Source organism: Barbatula barbatula (genome assembly GCF_947034865.1).
Source record: "Barbatula barbatula genome assembly, chromosome: 7".
Classification (NCBI taxonomy): Eukaryota; Metazoa; Chordata; class Actinopteri; order Cypriniformes; family Nemacheilidae; genus Barbatula; species Barbatula barbatula.
In genome coordinates, this window is record NC_136770.1 from 22773669 (window position 1) to 22792491 (window position 18823).

At 38.2% G+C, this 18823-nt stretch overlaps 2 protein-coding genes across 2 annotated transcripts; both read left to right on the forward strand.

The window, feature by feature from the left end:
* The first annotated feature begins 389 nt into the window (after positions 1-389).
* On the forward strand, positions 390-1612 carry ngfb (nerve growth factor b (beta polypeptide)). The gene is given in 3 exon segments (XM_079461358.1): positions 390-460; positions 462-493; positions 652-1612. Coding segments are annotated over 3 exon segments (663 nt in total). The 5' UTR covers positions 390-419; the 3' UTR covers positions 1242-1612.
* A 3643-nt stretch (positions 1613-5255) lies between these two features.
* On the forward strand, positions 5256-18823 carry tspan2a (tetraspanin 2a). The gene is made up of 8 exons (XM_079459877.1): positions 5256-5664; positions 10299-10398; positions 14689-14786; positions 15156-15230; positions 15308-15391; positions 15474-15539; positions 16067-16150; positions 17764-18823. The coding sequence occupies exons 1-8, from the start codon at positions 5596-5598 to the stop codon at positions 17827-17829; spliced, it is 642 nt and encodes a 213-aa protein (XP_079316003.1). The 5' UTR covers positions 5256-5595; the 3' UTR covers positions 17830-18823.

Below are 18823 nucleotides of genomic sequence, written 5' to 3' on the forward strand. Positions count from 1 at the left end.
AAGTTGATTCCAAAACAAATACGTTTCCCAAAATATCATGTAAGACTAAATTTGTTCATGAACAATAAATATACACACCCATATAAGCACACAATTCCATAAGATTGTCTGTAAACTGGAAAAACAGCTGTCATCTTATTCTGTAATTTTATAGGTTTTTTTAAAATAACCTAAAAGTTCTTCCTGTCAAATAAAAGTTCTTCCTGTTTTCTTTTAAAATTGCAGTATTTTTTTAAGGTTTTTGGGCGTATTTAAAAAAATACTGTAAAATTCAGTTTTTTTACATTTTGTTTGGAAAATCTGTACAAAAACTTTACAGAAACATTCTGTAAAATTACAGTTTTTACAGTGATTGCTTAAAATGTGTTTTATTTCTTTGCAGAGGAGCTGGACGCAGAAGATGCCACGCTGGTCAATACATGTGCCATGAGGAGTGGAGGAGATCTATGCTAAAGACACATATTAAAACAGTTCACCTGGAAACATTTCACAGGCAAGCACATAGGTTTATTCTTCTAAGTTTTGTATCCGCATAGTTTACACCAGTCAACAAAGCCAATGATAGATGAAAAACGATTTCATCTTCGGTATCTATGTTGACCTCTAAAATTGTACTTCCAAATTGAAATACTAGAAATATGTTGTCATCAGGTCACGTTGAGCCCATGCGGTGGTCCATACTCGCCCTGCTGCTCCTGTCCTGCAGCGAGATGTTTGCCCAGTGCCCAGGTGACGTCTGCCCGCCGAACGCCCACCGTGATGTCACGTCCAACTCCACGCCGACCGTGGATCCCAAACTCTTCAACAAGAGACGGTATCGCTCACCCCGAGTTCTTTTTAGCGAACTACCGCCCGACTCTGAACCGAGGAGCAGGGCCAAGAGAAGAGCGGGCCAACCTCAACACCGAGGAGTGTACTCCGTCTGCGAGAGCATCAGCCTCTGGGTGGGCAATAAAACCAAAGCCACAGACATTTCTGGCAACGAGGTCACGGTGTTACCTGACGTAAACATTAACAACGTCAATAAAAAGCAGTACTTTTTCGAGACGACGTGCAGCAGTGGAAGGACCGGAGGTTCTGGGTGCTTGGGAATCGATGCGCGCCATTGGAACTCGTATTGTACCGATTCGCACACGTTCGTGCGGGCGCTGACTTCGTTTAAGAACCTAGTGGCGTGGAGACTGATTCGGATTAACGTGGCTTGCGTGTGTGTGCTCAGTCGTAAATCATGGAGACAGTGAGATGATGTTGCTTTGAAGTCAACATGCCCTGTCAGTGTCGGTCTTATGATATCTAGCTTGATAATCCAAAGTCGTCCATGTGATATCAAATAGATGCTGAACATTTTCGTTGTGCACGCCATTAATGAAACCCATGACATAAAACAGATGGTCTGCTGGGATAAATATGACGTGCTCCTTCTCTATGAAATCTACAGTGGAATGTAGGATTTGGACTTCAGTGTTCACGATGGTTTTTTAAAATCTTTTTTTATGAGTTTTGTGTTTTGGGGAGTATTGTTTTTGCCTACAGCAGTATGAGAACTAAAGTGGTGCCGCACGTAAATATGTTGTTTGTTGAAATTGTTATTTATTAAACGTAGCATTATTGGATCGTTTTTTTGTGGACTCTTCAGTTTGCAAACTGTCAAAGAAGTAGTTCACACAAAATAACAATAGTTATTTATTCACCCTCATGTCACTTCAAATCTGTTTTTATCTGTGGAAAACAACAGAAGATAACATCTCAGTCCATAAAAGCCTTTGCTAAATACATAAACGTAAATGAAAAATAAAACATTAAATTATGAAATGCTCTATAGAACATGATATTACCGCAAAACTTGGAAATATACATATTCACGAGTTCACCTTATCTGATAATAAAGTGGGCGGCAGGTAAGGGTATTTGGGGTGCTGTGCCGGGGAGGGAGCTCCGATCTCAGTATCACTCCTGAGCTGGGAGCACCCGCCCCTTGACCCAGGGACTGGGCCCCAGGTTCGGAGTGGGCACGAACCCGGGGCTTATCCCTGGTGCTGAGGAGGAAAAACATGAGGAGGTGAGGAGTCGGGGTGGAGGAGGGATGTCGAGAGATTATCTGAAGGTTGGTGATTACTGCGATATGATGCCAGCCGGGTTCATTATCTGCACGTGCTCCTCCCGAACGTTGTTGATAAAACATCATTTAGTTTTTTTTACATTTTGCCGCCTTAATACAATCAGAGGTTCATGCCTTAAAAATAAAACTGTAGTTTCATCTCAACTGGATAATTTTGACAATTACAAACGTTTGAGGGAAAGAAATGATGGAAGTTATTTGCCCGTAAATGAGCTTCACATGTCCGCTATTAAACTTACCTGAAAGTGTCTTCTCAGTGTAAACCTTTAGAAGTTCGATAATGTTTTAATGGTCTTTTAATGGCGTGGAGCTCTGCCATGATGTCATCCCAAAAAAACAAAAAACAGGACGGTCGGGCAGATCCTCTAAGAAAGCCGGTGAGTTTATTAAAATCTTGCTTGGGCCAATGAAACAGATGGTGCTCCTCTCACACTCAAAGCAAAAACACATGGAGAAGGACCTACGCTGGAATGTATTAGATCTTCCCTTTCCAGGGGCCACACGGTGCCAAGAAAAATGGCCCAGAAAGTGCAAATCCTTAAAGGGTTGAGTTTGTAGTTGCTCGAGTTGAGCAACTACAAACAGGTGTTTCGTTACAATCGGTTTGAATAAATTTGTTTAGGCAGCATGTGGCAGCCTTAGAAGAACAGATGGATTGTGGTCTGTGTGACCGACCTCAGGTTTGATTGTGTAAACAAAGCGAGACTACGTGCCAAAGGTCAGGTGCATGGTCAAATGATGAGGTCATGTCTGGATGCCTAAAGTCCTCAGGCTTATGCCTGGGAGGTCAAAGGTCAAACATCGGGTGGAATAATAGACCGGATGGTTAAGTGTATATGTCACCCGTGTGGTCCTTTGACGGTCCATGTTTGTATAGTGTGATAGTGAGGGTCATTTTAAACTTTCTCCTATTGGATTTTGATGCTTTTTGGTCGCGACCTATTTCAGACGGCTCTGTATGTTCGAGCATTTGCAAGCCGGGATGTGTGAGCGATTTTTGTGTGTGCCTGTAATTATTTGTAGGACAGACGAAACTACAGCGACGATATCAAGACAGCCTCAGCTTTTTGTATATTCACAACAATCGATGCATTGCACTGACATACTGTAAATATGTTAGCTATGTAGAAATTGCGTATCATTTTCAGAAAGGTTAAAGGTTTTCACAAAGCTTACACAATCGTTCAGAGAAGTTTACAATATAGAGACACCAGTGATTCAAAATAATACGTACAGAGAAAAACAAAGAACTGACGCCCCCTGGTGGTTCATCTGCATATTTACTTTTCCAAGCGATGCTATTTATACAATGGAATTTTTTAATAAATATATAATATAAAGAATAAATATCAAACAATGGTTTGAATTACAGCACTGTATTTTTCAGTCAGAAGGTCCGGAAGACAAGATGACATTTCAAGGCTGCCTCAAGATGAGCCTTGATGATATAAAATAAGACAAAATAACCATTAAATCAAACAAAAATAACAAAAAAATCAATACTCATTAGTGTTTTGTTATATAATGTTAATAAAGCCTAATGGTTGGTTTAATGCATTGGTTCTCAACCTTTTTGACGCCAAGGCAAAAACTTCTGACATCTGTCTGTCTTGTTGTTCATTCACTCCTTTGCTTACTCCAGCTTTAATCCTCCTAGTAGCACAGGCTTTTAGCGTGTTGACAAAATGTATAAAGTATTTTATTGGATAAAAGCGTCTGCCAAACGAATAAATGTAAAATGTAAACATAAAGCCCCCCATTGTGTTCAACGATATTCAAAGGCTCCCCTCTCACTGGCAAAAACTAAACATTTCTATCCATTTAAATATTTTAGAGCTTGACATTAACTGGAAAAGGTTTATTAATCAGAAAAACGGTCAAATAATAAGAAATAACTTGTTTTTTGTAAATGTATGTCAATCCTTATTTTGACTAATTTAAAAATATATGTTATATTGAGGCCCCCCTTGTAAGTCAGCTGGGGCCCCCTTGTGGGGGTAATTCAACCACCGGTTTAATTCATAGGCGGCCTTACCTACATCTTTCTAGCTCTCTATGATCACATGCAGTTTTACACAAAACATAAATGTTACAATTAATGTGAAATATTATAGATATTTTAAAAAAACTGTCAACGTTTGTCCTACGCAACCAGTGTACCACTAGAGGGAGCAATGTTCTCAGTTACAATTTACATTTGACAACTGTGTGTTTATCAATAGAAATGTTGAAAATCTGACAGTATGTCCTGATGCTCAGTGGTAAGGTTGTGGGTTCGATCCCAGGGAATTGAAGATACATAAAATGTAAATAAAATGTAAAGGGTAATGCAATGTAAGCCGCTTTGGATAAAAGCGTCTGCTAAATGCCTAAAATTTTTTATAAAATGATGCAAACCACAAAAGTGATTTAGATTACAAATATGTAATTAACGTAATTCATATAATTTATAATGAACTGTTAATTCAACGTTTTGTTTGGGATATGGTTAAGAATTATCGTGTGCATATTGTAAATGAATGTAATGGTTATCAAGGAAATACGCTCAATAAAAAAACAAGTTAAATGCATTGAACAATACATTTTACAGCCTTTGTATGGTCTGTGCTCATAATCTAAAGGGACGGTTCACATAAAACTGGAAGTAATGAAATCTTCTAATGTTTTGACAATCTCCACACACTTGTAATGCAAGTTTTAGTTTTTTAGGACATTCCTACATCCCAAACACAGCTACAACTAATAGAATTGGGTGTGTTAGGTTCAAAGTGTGCATGCGAATAATCAAACATTGATTGAATCGGGGTTACAGGGGGACCCCAAAGAAAATTCTGCTTAGGGCCCCGTAAAGGCTTGGGTATAAATAACTGTGAGACAACTGTGAGTTTGCATATGTAGTAATTATTTTCTCATCTAAAAATGAGAAACATTATCTCAGCATGACCAAAGGGCTTGACCTCAAACCCAGACAATGGCTTCTTCTCAGCAATGACAGGACAGGGATTGTGACCGACGGATTGTGTAATGAGACAAACCTTGTGAAAGAGACCATAATGAATACCCCGAATGTCTGCGAGCATCACGACACAACCCTTGAAAGCCACTCTATGAAAGTATATTGTGTGACGTATAGCCTACACGCAGTCGTTCCTAACGCATCGGTGTCTATGAAAAATGTATGTCTTTATATCACGTTATCAAACATGATACTGTATCCATCTATCTCATCTTTTCATGCAGCTCAACAAATCACAGCCCAGGCAAAACGCGGGAAAGCATCCCACCCTGTCGTGAACGGGTTCGGTGGGCGGCGCTCATCCGCGCTCCCTCACTGCACACGCGAGACGCGACGGGTTGTTGTCGGCGGTTCATCTGCGTGATTATTATTACTGACCCACATCTCGGAGGCAGGCCTGCAGATCTGCGCAAACATTTTGGTGGACACGGAAAACGCGCGGCACGAAACAATAGGCAGGATGAGCAAATTGCAAGGCGGCATGAAATGCGTCAAATACTTGCTCTTCGTCTTCAACTTCATATTTTGGGTAAGTGCGGCGATTCGTTTGAGAGTAACGGAGACGCGATGCGCGTGATGATGTCACGCCGACATGCTTTGATATATAATGAAATGCGCGGACGCGGATGTACAGTATATGCGTTGCGCAGGGATGCGTTTTGGCACCTGTTTCTTTCTGATCTTGCAGACATCTGTGTGATGCCTTTTCTTCTTTGGCACAACGCGCTTTAACGGTGCAGATTCCTATCGGGGTTTGCTTGCCTGCCTAACAACAACAGCACCAAATGTGGGCTAGTTTATGTAATCTCTGGAAACAAACATCGGCTGTGTTTTCAAATCTAGCGTGTGCCCTATCCAGGGTGCATTTTTGGGGAGCGTCATTTTTCCGTGCGTGATGAAAATGAGTCATCGGGGTATAATATTTACATATGCAAATATGTTTACACAATTATTTATGCAATCTATTTAGTTCGTATTAAAGCACTCCTTTTTGGGTAAAGGTATCTGCTAAATGTAATATATGTGGTGCATATATGTTATACTTTAGTCTCAAAACTGTGTCTGAATTGTTTTGTTTTGGTTCAACAACATTTGTTTTGGTTTGTCGTGTGCTGTCTGCTATAGGCCTACACCAGCTCAAAATAACAAACGTTTAAAGGATCAGTTCCCCAAAACATGTGTTATCATAAACCCTCATTATGTCATAACATGTATTTTTCCATTTTTTCTAACGGAGATGCTGTTTTCTTTTTAACAGAACTGGACAGAATATGCACCATAAATGTAGTTTGTATGAATATTGCATTTGTTTTTATGTCGGTGATCAGAAATAAGTTTTAACACGGTTCAAGTATAAGAATGGAAGTGGAAAAATGTGTGATGTTGATTATACGAATGAAAGAACTTTGGCAAAGATTTTTGTTTTTATTAATGGTTCATGATCTTCGCAACTATCTGCAGGATCCTTTTACATAAATAAATAAACAAACGTCTCTACACAATCCATCATAAGTGACTTTGGGATATCTCATGGTGTAATGTGTCATGAACGTGTTGCGGGACAGAGACAGAGGACCCAAGCGCAGACAGCGGATGAAGGGTTAACAAGGGATTTTAATAATAAATAAAAAACAGTAACAAAACAAAAACCCACAAGGGAGTAAAACAAGAGAACAGCACAGGTACACAAGAACATAAACTGACTTCACTAAACTAACATACAACTTAAGACAATACACTAGACTTACGTTACATGACAAGGCAGGAGACAAGTGCAACATCTGACACATAACAATGATCCGACACAAGACAGAAGACACTATGGCATTAAATAGGGAAATAATCAAGATGGGGACAGGTGCAGGGCATCAACTAATTAACAAGCAATAACGGGGAAACAAGAGGACGGGAACAGAGACGGGACCGGAGAGAGCCTATGGCAAACCAAAATAAACCATAATCGCCTCTCTTCACATTAAACATGAGGTTATGTCATGATCCTGCCACTAGACTGAGAGAAACATGACATGATGCGGCAGAATCATGACATAAGCCTCTCCTTTAGGAGCAGCAACCTGATGCTCCTCAAGGCACAAACAGGACAAGACAGACTGTGACACTGACAAACACAGCTACATGATAACTGAAAGCAAAACACTAGAGTCCAAGGAAGGGGAACATAAGTCCAACCAGCGAGAGTCCAAAACAGGACAAACACGAACTGGATCGCCGGCAGACACGAACTGCATCGCCGGCAGACACGGACGGGATAGCCGGCAGACACGGACGGGCATGCACCGGGCTGGAATGGCCGCATGCACCGGGCGGAAATGCCCGGCTCCGCCAGACGGGAATGCCCGGCTCCACCGGGCGGAAATGCCCGGCTGCATCGACCTGGAATGCCCGGCTGCATCGACCCGGAATGCCCGGCTGGGGATCTTTGGCGGCCACAGGATCCGGCGGCTTCGACCCTGGAGGGAAGACCGGCAGTCTCGACCCTGGAAGGGAGTCCGGCGGCCCCGACTCAGGAAGGGAGTCCGGCGTTCTTGACCCTGGAAGGGAGTCCGGCAGCCTCTAACCCTGGAGGGGAACCCGGCGGCGTCGACCGCTGCCGCAACGACCCCTCTGTCCGCTGGGTCCTAATCTGGGTCGGATCATTCTGTCATGAACGTGTTGCGGGACAGAGACAGAGGACCCAAGCGCAGACAGCGGATGAAGGGTTAACAAGGGATTTTAATAATAAATAAAAAACAGTAACAAAACAAAAACCCACGAGGGAGTAAAACAAGAGAACAGCACAGGTACACAAGAACATAAACTGACTTCACTAAACTAACATACAACTTAAGACAATACACTAGACTTACGTTACATGACAAGGCAGGAGACAAGTGCAACATCTGACACATAACAATGATCCGACACAAGACAGAAGACACTATGGCATTAAATAGGGAAATAATCAAGATGGGGACAGGTGCAGGGCATCAACTAATTAACAAGCAATAACGGGGAAACAAGAGGACGGGAACAGAGACGGGACCGGAGAGAGCCTATGGCAAACCAAAATAAACCATAATCGCCTCTCTTCACATTAAACATGAGGTTATGTCATGATCCTGCCACTAGACTGAGAGAAACATGACATGATGCGGCAGAATCATGACAGTAATGCAGTTCTTTCCTTTAAAGAAGCAAACTGTACACGTTGAATAGAAAACCTTTTAAACGTGTCTTTCGGTTAGCGGTTAACGGCTGCGTTAATATTGAAGGTGTACCTAACATTGTGCCGCATTCAACACTTTTTTTATTCACAGAATTAAAGGTTGTTGAAACTGCCTTTTGCAATTAATAGGTTTGTGGTATCTTCAAAGACGGATTTATGATCAACAGAGATTCATGTTAAATTCAAAAGCAAGAAGGCTATAAAATGTTATATACATTGGATGATGGTTTTACAGCATGGAACAAAGATCATTGACAAGTACAACTGTAAGATAAAAGCCATCCCTGGACCTTTGTAATATCCTCATGCATGCTGAAGTGTGTCTTTTATTTCACAAACACTTCCCCCAGCCTTGGTTGGACAAACAGTAGTCCGACTCAGAATTCAAACTAACTTATTTATTTAAAAATAAATCATGGTTAAAATCGTTCTCCCCTTACTTCACCCTTCTTCATAAGCTTGTTGTAATTTATCATTTGAGCCTTGGGATACGATTTCGCTGGAAATGTGCTTGACGTCATTTGAAGTAAAGCGTCCTGTGATTTAATTTTTCAAACACAGATGGCAAAAGTAACAAGTTGCAACTATAAGTTGCAAACGTAGAAATGTATTTAAATTGCACATGTGCTTTAAATGTCTAGAGTATGAAATTTAGTGGCGTCTAGTGGTGAGGTTGCGAATCGCAACCAACAGCTCACTCCACCCCTCCCTTGTGAAGCCCTACGGTGGAGAACAAAGAAGTCGTCACGTTTTGGCTTCTTTGCCGAATGAAGTCATGTATGTACGTAAAAACACAACATGACGAATTCCTGCGGTGTGTGTAGATAAAAATAGCTAATTCATTATGTAAGGTGTTTATACGCCTCTGAACACAAAGTTATGTATATTATATTGCATTTCCTCCAAAAAACTACAAAATGGACCTTTAAAAATGCTTTTAAGAATCATGTAGCTATCTGAAAGATGTTGCTGTTCAAAACAACAGTCATGGAGATCCTTACACGTAGCTCCTCCCACTCTTCATTACACTGTGATTTTGTTATTGCGCTAACGGTCACATTAGATTGCCTTAAACGGTTACTGTATGAACAATGTAACGTGGGGCACAGTGGCTTCAGTCATCTCTTATCTGTAGTGTGGTCTCACTGCTGGACAGCAAGGCCTTTGTTTTTTGGAGAGGGCAGGCAAAAAAAGAAGTGGGTCGTTGTCCTGTGCAGTTGTATGTCCTGGTGTGGCATTGGCTGGGCATGAGGGGGCAGGGGATGGCACCAGGGGATAGTGGATGCCAGCAGGACTGTTAGACTGGCACAGCCTGCCTGTTCATTACAGGAAGGGGGAATTGAAGGGCCGCAGTGATCCCAAACGCTTTTCTCAACACTGAAGTCGTAGAGAATGAAAATGAAAACTTTCATGATAAAATATCTGATGTTTGTATTTGACGTCTGATCGAACGCCTTGTGTTCAGTTTCTTGCACTGGATATTACGGCACAGTTCGTACGAGTAAAAGATGTCCTTAAGACAGAAGAAAGTTTCATACTTTTACATCATTTAAGGAATTCTCAACATCCCGACTGATGCTGAATTAATGGGACAATTGTGTATTTTTATTTACAGCACGTATTTCCATAATTATTTGTATTTATAACATTTTCTAATCACACACCTATAAAAAAAGACATTTCTTAGTTTGGTACTTGATGCCAAAGATAAATGTGATCCAAACGTTGTTTCCAGCAGACATCACCACAAAACGCTTCATCTTGCAGAATTTCAATCAATGCTCTATTTTCGGGAAGGTTATCCCTTAACCGTGATGAGAGTATCCCTTTCTCAAAATCAATGACACACGAACAGATTAAAACCGCCGAAGTCGATGCGTTCTCCTCTTGTTAACTGTGATCTGAGGGATGTGTTTTATGTTTTCTCATTTCTGCAGCTGTCTGGCTCGCTGGTGTTGGCCGTGGGGTTATGGCTGAGGTTTGATCCTAACACCACCTCCCTCCTTGATGGCAATGTACCCGCACACTTCTTCATTGGTGAGTCTTCAGTTAAACCCCTGTGGTTGTTTACGTAAACAGCTGACAAATTACGCTCTTCATATAGTTGACGTAAAGTCTGGACAAATCTTTTGAGCAGGAGACGCCCACTAAGTCAGAAACAGAGCGTCTATTTAGTATATGACCGACATAAAGTGATCGGCCAACCAGCCGCGTTAATTACACTGTTCAACATCAGCTAAAACTCTTCAATCTTTTCCATGAATACTTGACAGAAATGTGCTGAATACTCACTGTATATTTACTAGAAACTATTTGTTGGAAACTGTATGAAATATATTTGTATTTTTATATATTGATATAATAATATCAAGCAGTGTTATCAATCAGGAAATACATCAATATTCTATTATGTTGTACATATCCTTAGCAGGCTGTATATAGAATATATTTGTGTTCATATATTGCTTTAATAATATTCATGTATTTTATCTATACACAAATTCATAAATATTGAATTTGTATTTATTATGAATGATTAAATAGCCTCAACAGCCTGCGTGTAAAGATATATTGCTATTCGTATAATAATATTAATCTATATAATCTGTAATCAAATATATTAATATTACATATGGTCAACCGGCTACACATAAATATATATGACTATTTATATAATGGTTTGATGATACTTATTTTTATTGTCTATTAGCAAGTTTATCTCATATATTAAATATCGTCAACAGGATATTCAGATTTATATTTATATAATGATATTTAGCTACATTATCTATCCGTAAATGAATCAATATCTTAATATATAATATATTTCGTCAACAGGGTGTAGATAAAGATATATTGGTATTTTTATTGCCATAATATTCTTTATCTATATTATCTATCTGCAAATGCATAAATATCCCATCTAAACAATATAGTATAAATAATAATATTTTGAATAACTTATATAGATAGTTTCAGGTTTAGGACAAATGTTATGTGGCGCACATGTAACATACAGTAGACCTCCACAAGGAGTCAATAACTGTTGATGAAGTTATATGTATTTGAATAATACAGTACAGTTATGTACAATAACATTTTAATATAAAGTAATGCTAATATAAATGAAATATAAAATAGATTGTTTTTTTATAAACAAACACAGAATGAAAGTTAACCTCAGGTCAGGTGCATGTGTCCAATGAAACTGTCTATATGATATGTTTTAAATATGTTAACATACTGTATAAAATATTACATATTGATATGTTATTGATAATGATAAATATGAAATGTGTCAACACTGTATTTGAAAATGTTTGTATTTATGTGTAAAATAGTATTTTTTACACCAAAACATAAAAGCTCGCAAGAAACATAGAGGGAGAATATATTTGACTGCTTTATACAAAAGCCCAGCACTGACAACTATTAACTCCAAAAGCAATTTCGGGCTCAAATCGCCCATCTGCATTATGGGACCCTAATGGCTTCAGTAATGGTGTATGTGATATTGAGTTTTAGCTTTAATGAACGAATCGAGGCTAATGACTAGAGCTGAATTCTCATAGGAAAGGCCATAGCTGATTAGAAGAGGGTCATTTCTCCTTCAGCCCTGGATTCATCCCTGTTGGTGCCGGTGTCCCTATACACCTCATTGGTCTTGTAATTTTGACGTTACACTTGTTTATTTAGACTGAGAGGTCATTGGTTCTAAAGCAATGTTTAAAGTTGTTTATTTGCACATAATAATCGGGTTCTCTGGTCTTTTCGCTCAATCGAGTGATATTCAGGGCCTGGTGACTTTACTGTGGTCTTGTAGACCCTCCTAATAGACAAACGTTTGAAAAACTCTTAATAAATCCAGATTATTTCCTTTCCCTCATGTCTCACAACATCAGAGCAAAACGAAGAGAAAAATGAGAGGTGAGAAAAGATGTGAAGCACCAGAACACAACATTTCATGCCAATAAGATTCAGCCGGGAACATATGAAGAGTTTGGTTCCAAAATGACATAGCGTCGTTTTTTTAATTGTTCAAAAATCAGTTTTTTTTATTGTTAGTTAGCTGAGTTATTGTGGCGTAAATCAAAACAAACCAAGTTTGCAGTTTGATTGATTTTATCTGGAATGCACACTAAAAAACATGATTTGAGTTATCTCATTTTGGAACCAAACTCTTCATATATATATATACAATATATACAGTAAGTTTCCATCCTCACGGCTACACATGGCTTGTTAAGAAATGTTCAGTATATAATACCGTATAAGGAGAGCTGAAAGGGTGTTTATGTGCGATGATGACTGCTTGTTTTCCATCCATTTGGCAATTAGGAAGTCAGGAGGAGTTGCGGCTTGATGTTTTCATCTTGCTGAACTCACAGAGGACTCTCCTTTGTCTTGTCTCAGGAAAACAACATTATTTATTCCCCAGGGGATTAATTATGGTACGTTGTGACTCTTGTCTTTTCTCAACCCTGAAAGAACAAAGGTGAAGACGTAGCACTTTTTTGGCGTCCCTTTCGAGTGCGAAACGTCACAGGAGTATTTGAAACGTAAACTTTCTAGGAGCTTACAGTTTTAAACATTGTAAAGTTGGGGCCCAGGTACACTGGTGTGGCAGATTTGACTGTTGTTTATGTGCTCTGTGCATTAGGGCAGTCTAGCTTGCTTAAAGTGGTGCAGGGATGGAGCCGAGGGAGCGTAGATGCTCTCCGGGGAGTTCGCGCCAACCTGGCAACAGCAGTCTCGAGTGATTCTGGCAAAGCAGCCGTGTTAGCGCCCTGCGCCCCGGGCGACCGAGTTGTTGCCATGGTGAGCTAATTGGGCAGAAGAGGCGATGACAGCGGTGAAGGTTCCCTAAAGACGAATGTCTAAAATGAGATGATAAATGTGATGTCATTTGATGTGACGTCACAGGGGCGCCAAAAGAAAAATGGATTACATCATAAAGTTTGATTAAAAAAAACATACTTTTATAGTATACAGTTTATACAAACTATAGTGGGATTTTAGTCTCCTCTACAAAATACTAATGGAGGCGGATGACTAAAAAAGAAACCCGTCGTTTCTAATTTTGGATTGAAACTGTGAGCGTTTCCTGACAGATGGGCCGAATCAAAACCACATTTACAGGTTTGGTACTTTCCTATGTTTCATATACAGTTGTCTGAGCAGGAAAGTGAGATATAATGAAGTTGAAAGCTGGATGAATAGCTTCTCCAGTCTACTCGTGTATCAATGACAACTGAAGGGTCAAAGCTCACAGCTCAGTAGAAACAAACATTCTTTGTATACACGTAACACATTCAGCCACAAGCTTATCCAGCGGTGCCCTGAGAGCCTAATCGTATTCACCACCAACACCACTCGATGTGGTCAGAGAAACACTCCAAATGCATAATGCTAAGGGAGGATTCAACATCCTGGGAACATAAAACTGCTTATAAATCAACATGCTTGACATTTTATTGCAAAACGTGTTTTCTGAACAATCAGTGGTTGTATTATATTGCTTCTTGTATGTCAAATAACATCCCACTAATTCCACCCAATACATTACAAGTAGAGACCCACAGGGATCATTATACAGTATATTCCCAGTAAAACAAATACAATTTAAAAAACATTATCACAAAATATGGAAATACGAGCTTTCAGATGGACAACAGCGATAGGTTACATAAATGCATGCTCACATAAAAAGACAAATAAAAATTTACTAAATAAAATGCTTCAATTCCAGATAAAACTTCAATCTTATTCAATAATTGTAGAAGCATTTTATACAATATCTTTTTTATCATTATTTTATTAATATTATCAAAGTATCTTTATATAAAAAATTAATATTATTTGATATATATATATACATATATATATATGTATATATAGAGGTATATATATATAATTTGGGAGCTAAATGTGTTACAAATTTACTTCCTGTGTAGTTTAGTTCCTTGTGTAGTGTTTTGCATTTTTCACAGTGCGCATATCTTTTCTTTCAACTGATAATAGGGACCATAATTCACAGAGGTTGAGTTGCCAATATAAAAACATTTAGCCATTGTCATTTGAAAATTTCAAATGCAAAACAAATCTCCCAGCGCCGTGTACAAGAAAAAAAGCGTTCATGTTTCTTGTCACCTAACAATGCCCTGTATGTGCACTCATTTAGAATGAGCAGAATATGAACCATCACCTGCCACAACAGATCATATTCTGCCATCATCTGGTGATGTATTGAACTGCATGCTAGGGTGTGTGAGAATCTATAAATAGTTTTTTTTCACAACACCACACTGTACTGTTTTCTCGTGACAGCGGTGTACATCCTGATCGGAGCTGGAGGGGTCATGATGTTGGTGGGCTTCTTTGGATGTTTCGGGGCTGTGAAAGAGTCACAGTGTCTTCTTGGATCGGTGGGTAAGAACTGTGGAACTGTAAATGGAAAAACGAATCACCAAAATCACACCTGTGTCGTGTTCGCATGCTGAATGATGCTATGACAGCTCTTTTCTGATCTATTCCCAATAAAGCTGTCAACATTTTCAGCAACATTATTCCACTCACAAGTCACTATTTACTTGTCTTTTTGCTCATGAATCTCACAATGATTATTTATGAGTATTATTATAGTAATTATATAGTTATTATTTCTTTAATTTGTTATTACATTTACATTAGGATATATCATGTTGCAATAACAATTGTTTGATTTTATAATAGCAATCTCATCGATTATTTACATACGATAGAGTAACATGTGACATCTCTTCTCTAATGTCCAGTTCTTCGCTTGTCTTCTGGTGATCTTTGGTGCGGAAGTCGCTGCCGGAGTCTTTGGCTTTCTGAACAAGGATAAGGTCTTTCACACACCAGAAATACCAGAAATACAACACTAATGAGATATGAGGGAATGACGTTTGTTTTGTGGTTTTAGATCATTAAGGATGTTCAAAACTATTACGAGGTTAATATGGAAAATGAAAACGCAACCGTTATCACCAACACGTATCACAGTGTGGTAGGTCATGCACTTATTTCACAATGATCTGTGTCCATGGTGGCACTGTGGTGATGTTCTCTGTGTTCTTCTTATTTCACAGCTCGATTGCTGTGGGACCGAAGAAACCCGTCCTACTGCCTTGTGTACCGCCGACAGCTCTGATAAGGTATCTACCAAAGCAACGTTTGATCTTGTGTTAAATACAGTATGTCTTTATTACATGAACAAAGATGGAATCTTTTTTTATTTCATTGCATGCACTAAAGAGATCTATGCCATGATAAGTTCTCCCAGGCACACACTAAGAAGTCATCTTAAATTCTGAAAAAGAGAGCAATTCTGTTACAGCCCTATAGGTGGCATCCATGTTGTTCCCCATGGTGTAAAATGGGATGGTGGGTTAAGAGAGAAATGAAGCAGACAGTAGCAAGATGTCCCATGACTCACTTGATCCGATAAGCCCAGAGGGGCACAAAGGCGCCAGGTTTTTATTTATAGCGGGCAGGCAGACGCTTCGATCGTCTGCGGAAGATGATCACATTGTTCTTGTGTTGTCAAGTTGATCTAAATCATCAAAATCTGTATTTAATTTAATTAAAATAAAATAAAATAATTACACACTGGACCTTTAAGGAGCATTTAAAAAACAGATATGAAAGATCTTTAATTGTTGTCGTTTTGTTTATTTTTAAGGATTGTTTGAAAGCTATAGAAGACTTCTTCACTGACAAGCTCTTCATCATCGGATATGTTGGCATTGGCATTGCTGGAGTTATGGTAAGTTTATAAAATCTTATAAAAAGACGTATATGTCACAGTAAAAAAATGATTTCATGAAATGAATCTAGTTAACTTTACTCAGTACAAATGTGTTGATTTTATTGGGTGAATTCAACTTATTTTTTTCATCTTCAACCCACTTAAACTTATTATATTTACTTAACTATTTTGTATTGGGACTACATTTCACTATCTGAGCAGTGAATTTAGAGTTCCCAGCATGCTTTGCATGAGACAGTATTAACTTAAGAGAGTCATTTTTGTGAAAAAGTGCTATTTTATGTCCTTTACTATAAAATGATAGACTTGATAGAGTTTATTGTTTAGTTGTCTTTAAGATTTAGAAGAGATTCTGTTTGTATCTTTGAGTTTGTTGGTTACTGTTGTCAGAAAAGTGGTTCTTGTGCATAGGTCATGGGAGAGTTCAAGATGTATGTTTTTTCACTCAGTGAACAGTAATGGTGCCAATGCCAGTACTGAGACCACTCTCAGCTTACTTGTACAATACTGTATGTTGTAAACAATAATAAATGTTAAACTAAAATTAGAAAAGATCAAAAGGTAAACTCCAATGCTGACATTTTTATTTCTTCTTGATTTTTGTAAGTTTATCGTGTGACGTGCTTAAATAATTTAGGTAATTTTACTTGATTTATTCATAGAATATTGCGTTAAAAATATGCTTTACAGTACTTACAAAAGTTATGGTAGAAATATTAAACAAACATTTTTTTAAGTAAATATCTGTCTAATTTTTTACATTATCTTTTTCTTCACATTTTTACCTTTGTTTTTTGTAATTTTACCCTTAAATGGACTTTCTGCTATAATTCAATCTTAGTATTGCTAAACAGAAAAGTAAATAAACTCCAAAACTAGTTTATGTGATTTGCACATTAAAATTTCAGTACTATTATATCCGTTTTGGATGTACAGTATGCAAAAAGACGCTTTTATCCAAAGCAACATACAAATGAAGTAAACATTGGAAGCAATTGGAACAACATAAGGACAACAAAAAGCAAAAGTGCAATAAAACTGGTCTCAAATAGCCTTCCACAGTATACAGAGCCATGTTTTTTTTGGATACTTGAGCTGCATTGGAACGTACAAATCATTGCTTTAGATAACCAAGCGGCTAAACCATGTCTTAGTTTTAACAGTCTTCATTTTTTACATCAATTTATTTAGTGGATCAAGTCGGCATTAAACGTGACGATGGGACGTTCAGTGTACTTGCTATTAATTAAGATTAAAATAAAATGAACTACATCTCAGATAATATTACTCTGCAACCATTGCCTTTCTGGTTTTGCTTCCTTCGAAAATAAGAGCACAAAAAGATGACCAGTCACCTTCATAACTATATGTACATGTTCCTTTTGTTTAACCAGATCTAAATTTATTTTGTGTTTATTTATATATACTGTGTAGTTTATATACATTCTATATTATATATTTTACATGTGTTTATGCATAGTAATTTAAACCTTGGCAATTCTTTATTTGAATAGATTTGTTAAGACGTTTCAAAATATGGCCTCAATGTTCAAATACCTGTGGGACTCCTGTAACGTGTTTTTGATGTTCCCTCACTGTTTTGTTGATAGATCATTGGCATGATCTTCAGCATGGTTCTATGTTGTGCCATCCGGAACAGCAGAGAAGTCATTTAGGAACCTCACGGTTCCCTTTTCGCCCTCTTGGACTGTCTCTCAAAGCCCACCTTCTTGACCTCATCAGACCATCACATTCAGTCATGGGTACAGGGTGCGACTCCCATAATGCAGTGTGGCTCTTGTGATACATTTTTGTGAACGGCATTCTGTCTTTGTTTTTCTCTTTTATGCTTTGTTTAAGATTGCATGGACCATTACTGCTACTGTAACAATTTTAACTTACATTTTGTCTTATTTATTACTGATTGATAACGGGAAACTTCTATCTAGGTCGTTTACATTCAATCTTTTCCAGCTTTGGCTTTTGTGTGAGTCTCTCCTCACTGGTCCGGGTGAAATATTCTTACTGATGTAAATAAGCTCTTTCTGTGCTAATCTAGGGATTTTAGAACATGGGTATTGATCAAATGTTTATGCTTTTTTGCATGTTATCGTTGGTTTTCGACATTTGTCAGAAGACTGATATTCTACATCGCAGCTTCGCCTGAATACTGGATGAGGCCGAGTAATGGGTTCAGTATTTTAAAACATTTGAGTGAAACTATCGACTGACAGTCTGCCCATGAAATCAACATGAAACTTAATATATATTCCTGTTCATACTGTTTGGTTATGATGTCACATGTTTACTTTGTGTCTCTTGATTAACTTATTCAGTCCTTTTTTAGTAATGTAATAATTTAACAAACAAGCTGCTCTTGCTACAAAACTAAGTCCTAGTCCCACTAAAATGCGTCTGCTAATATTCTATAACCGTTGCCTTTGTTTTTACCTCTTTTTTAAATTGGTGCAAAAGAATAGAACCCATTAGTTTTGTCTATGTGCCTTTCTGATAAAACCCCATCATAAATGTGCACATTTAGATTTGTAGTTGCTGTTTTTAGGCATTTTATAGCATTGTGTTGCATGTATATTGCTTAGAAATGAGAAATTGTGGTCACCGGGAAAAAAAGCCCTGAAAAATATTAAAACTGAAATTTGTAGCTCACAC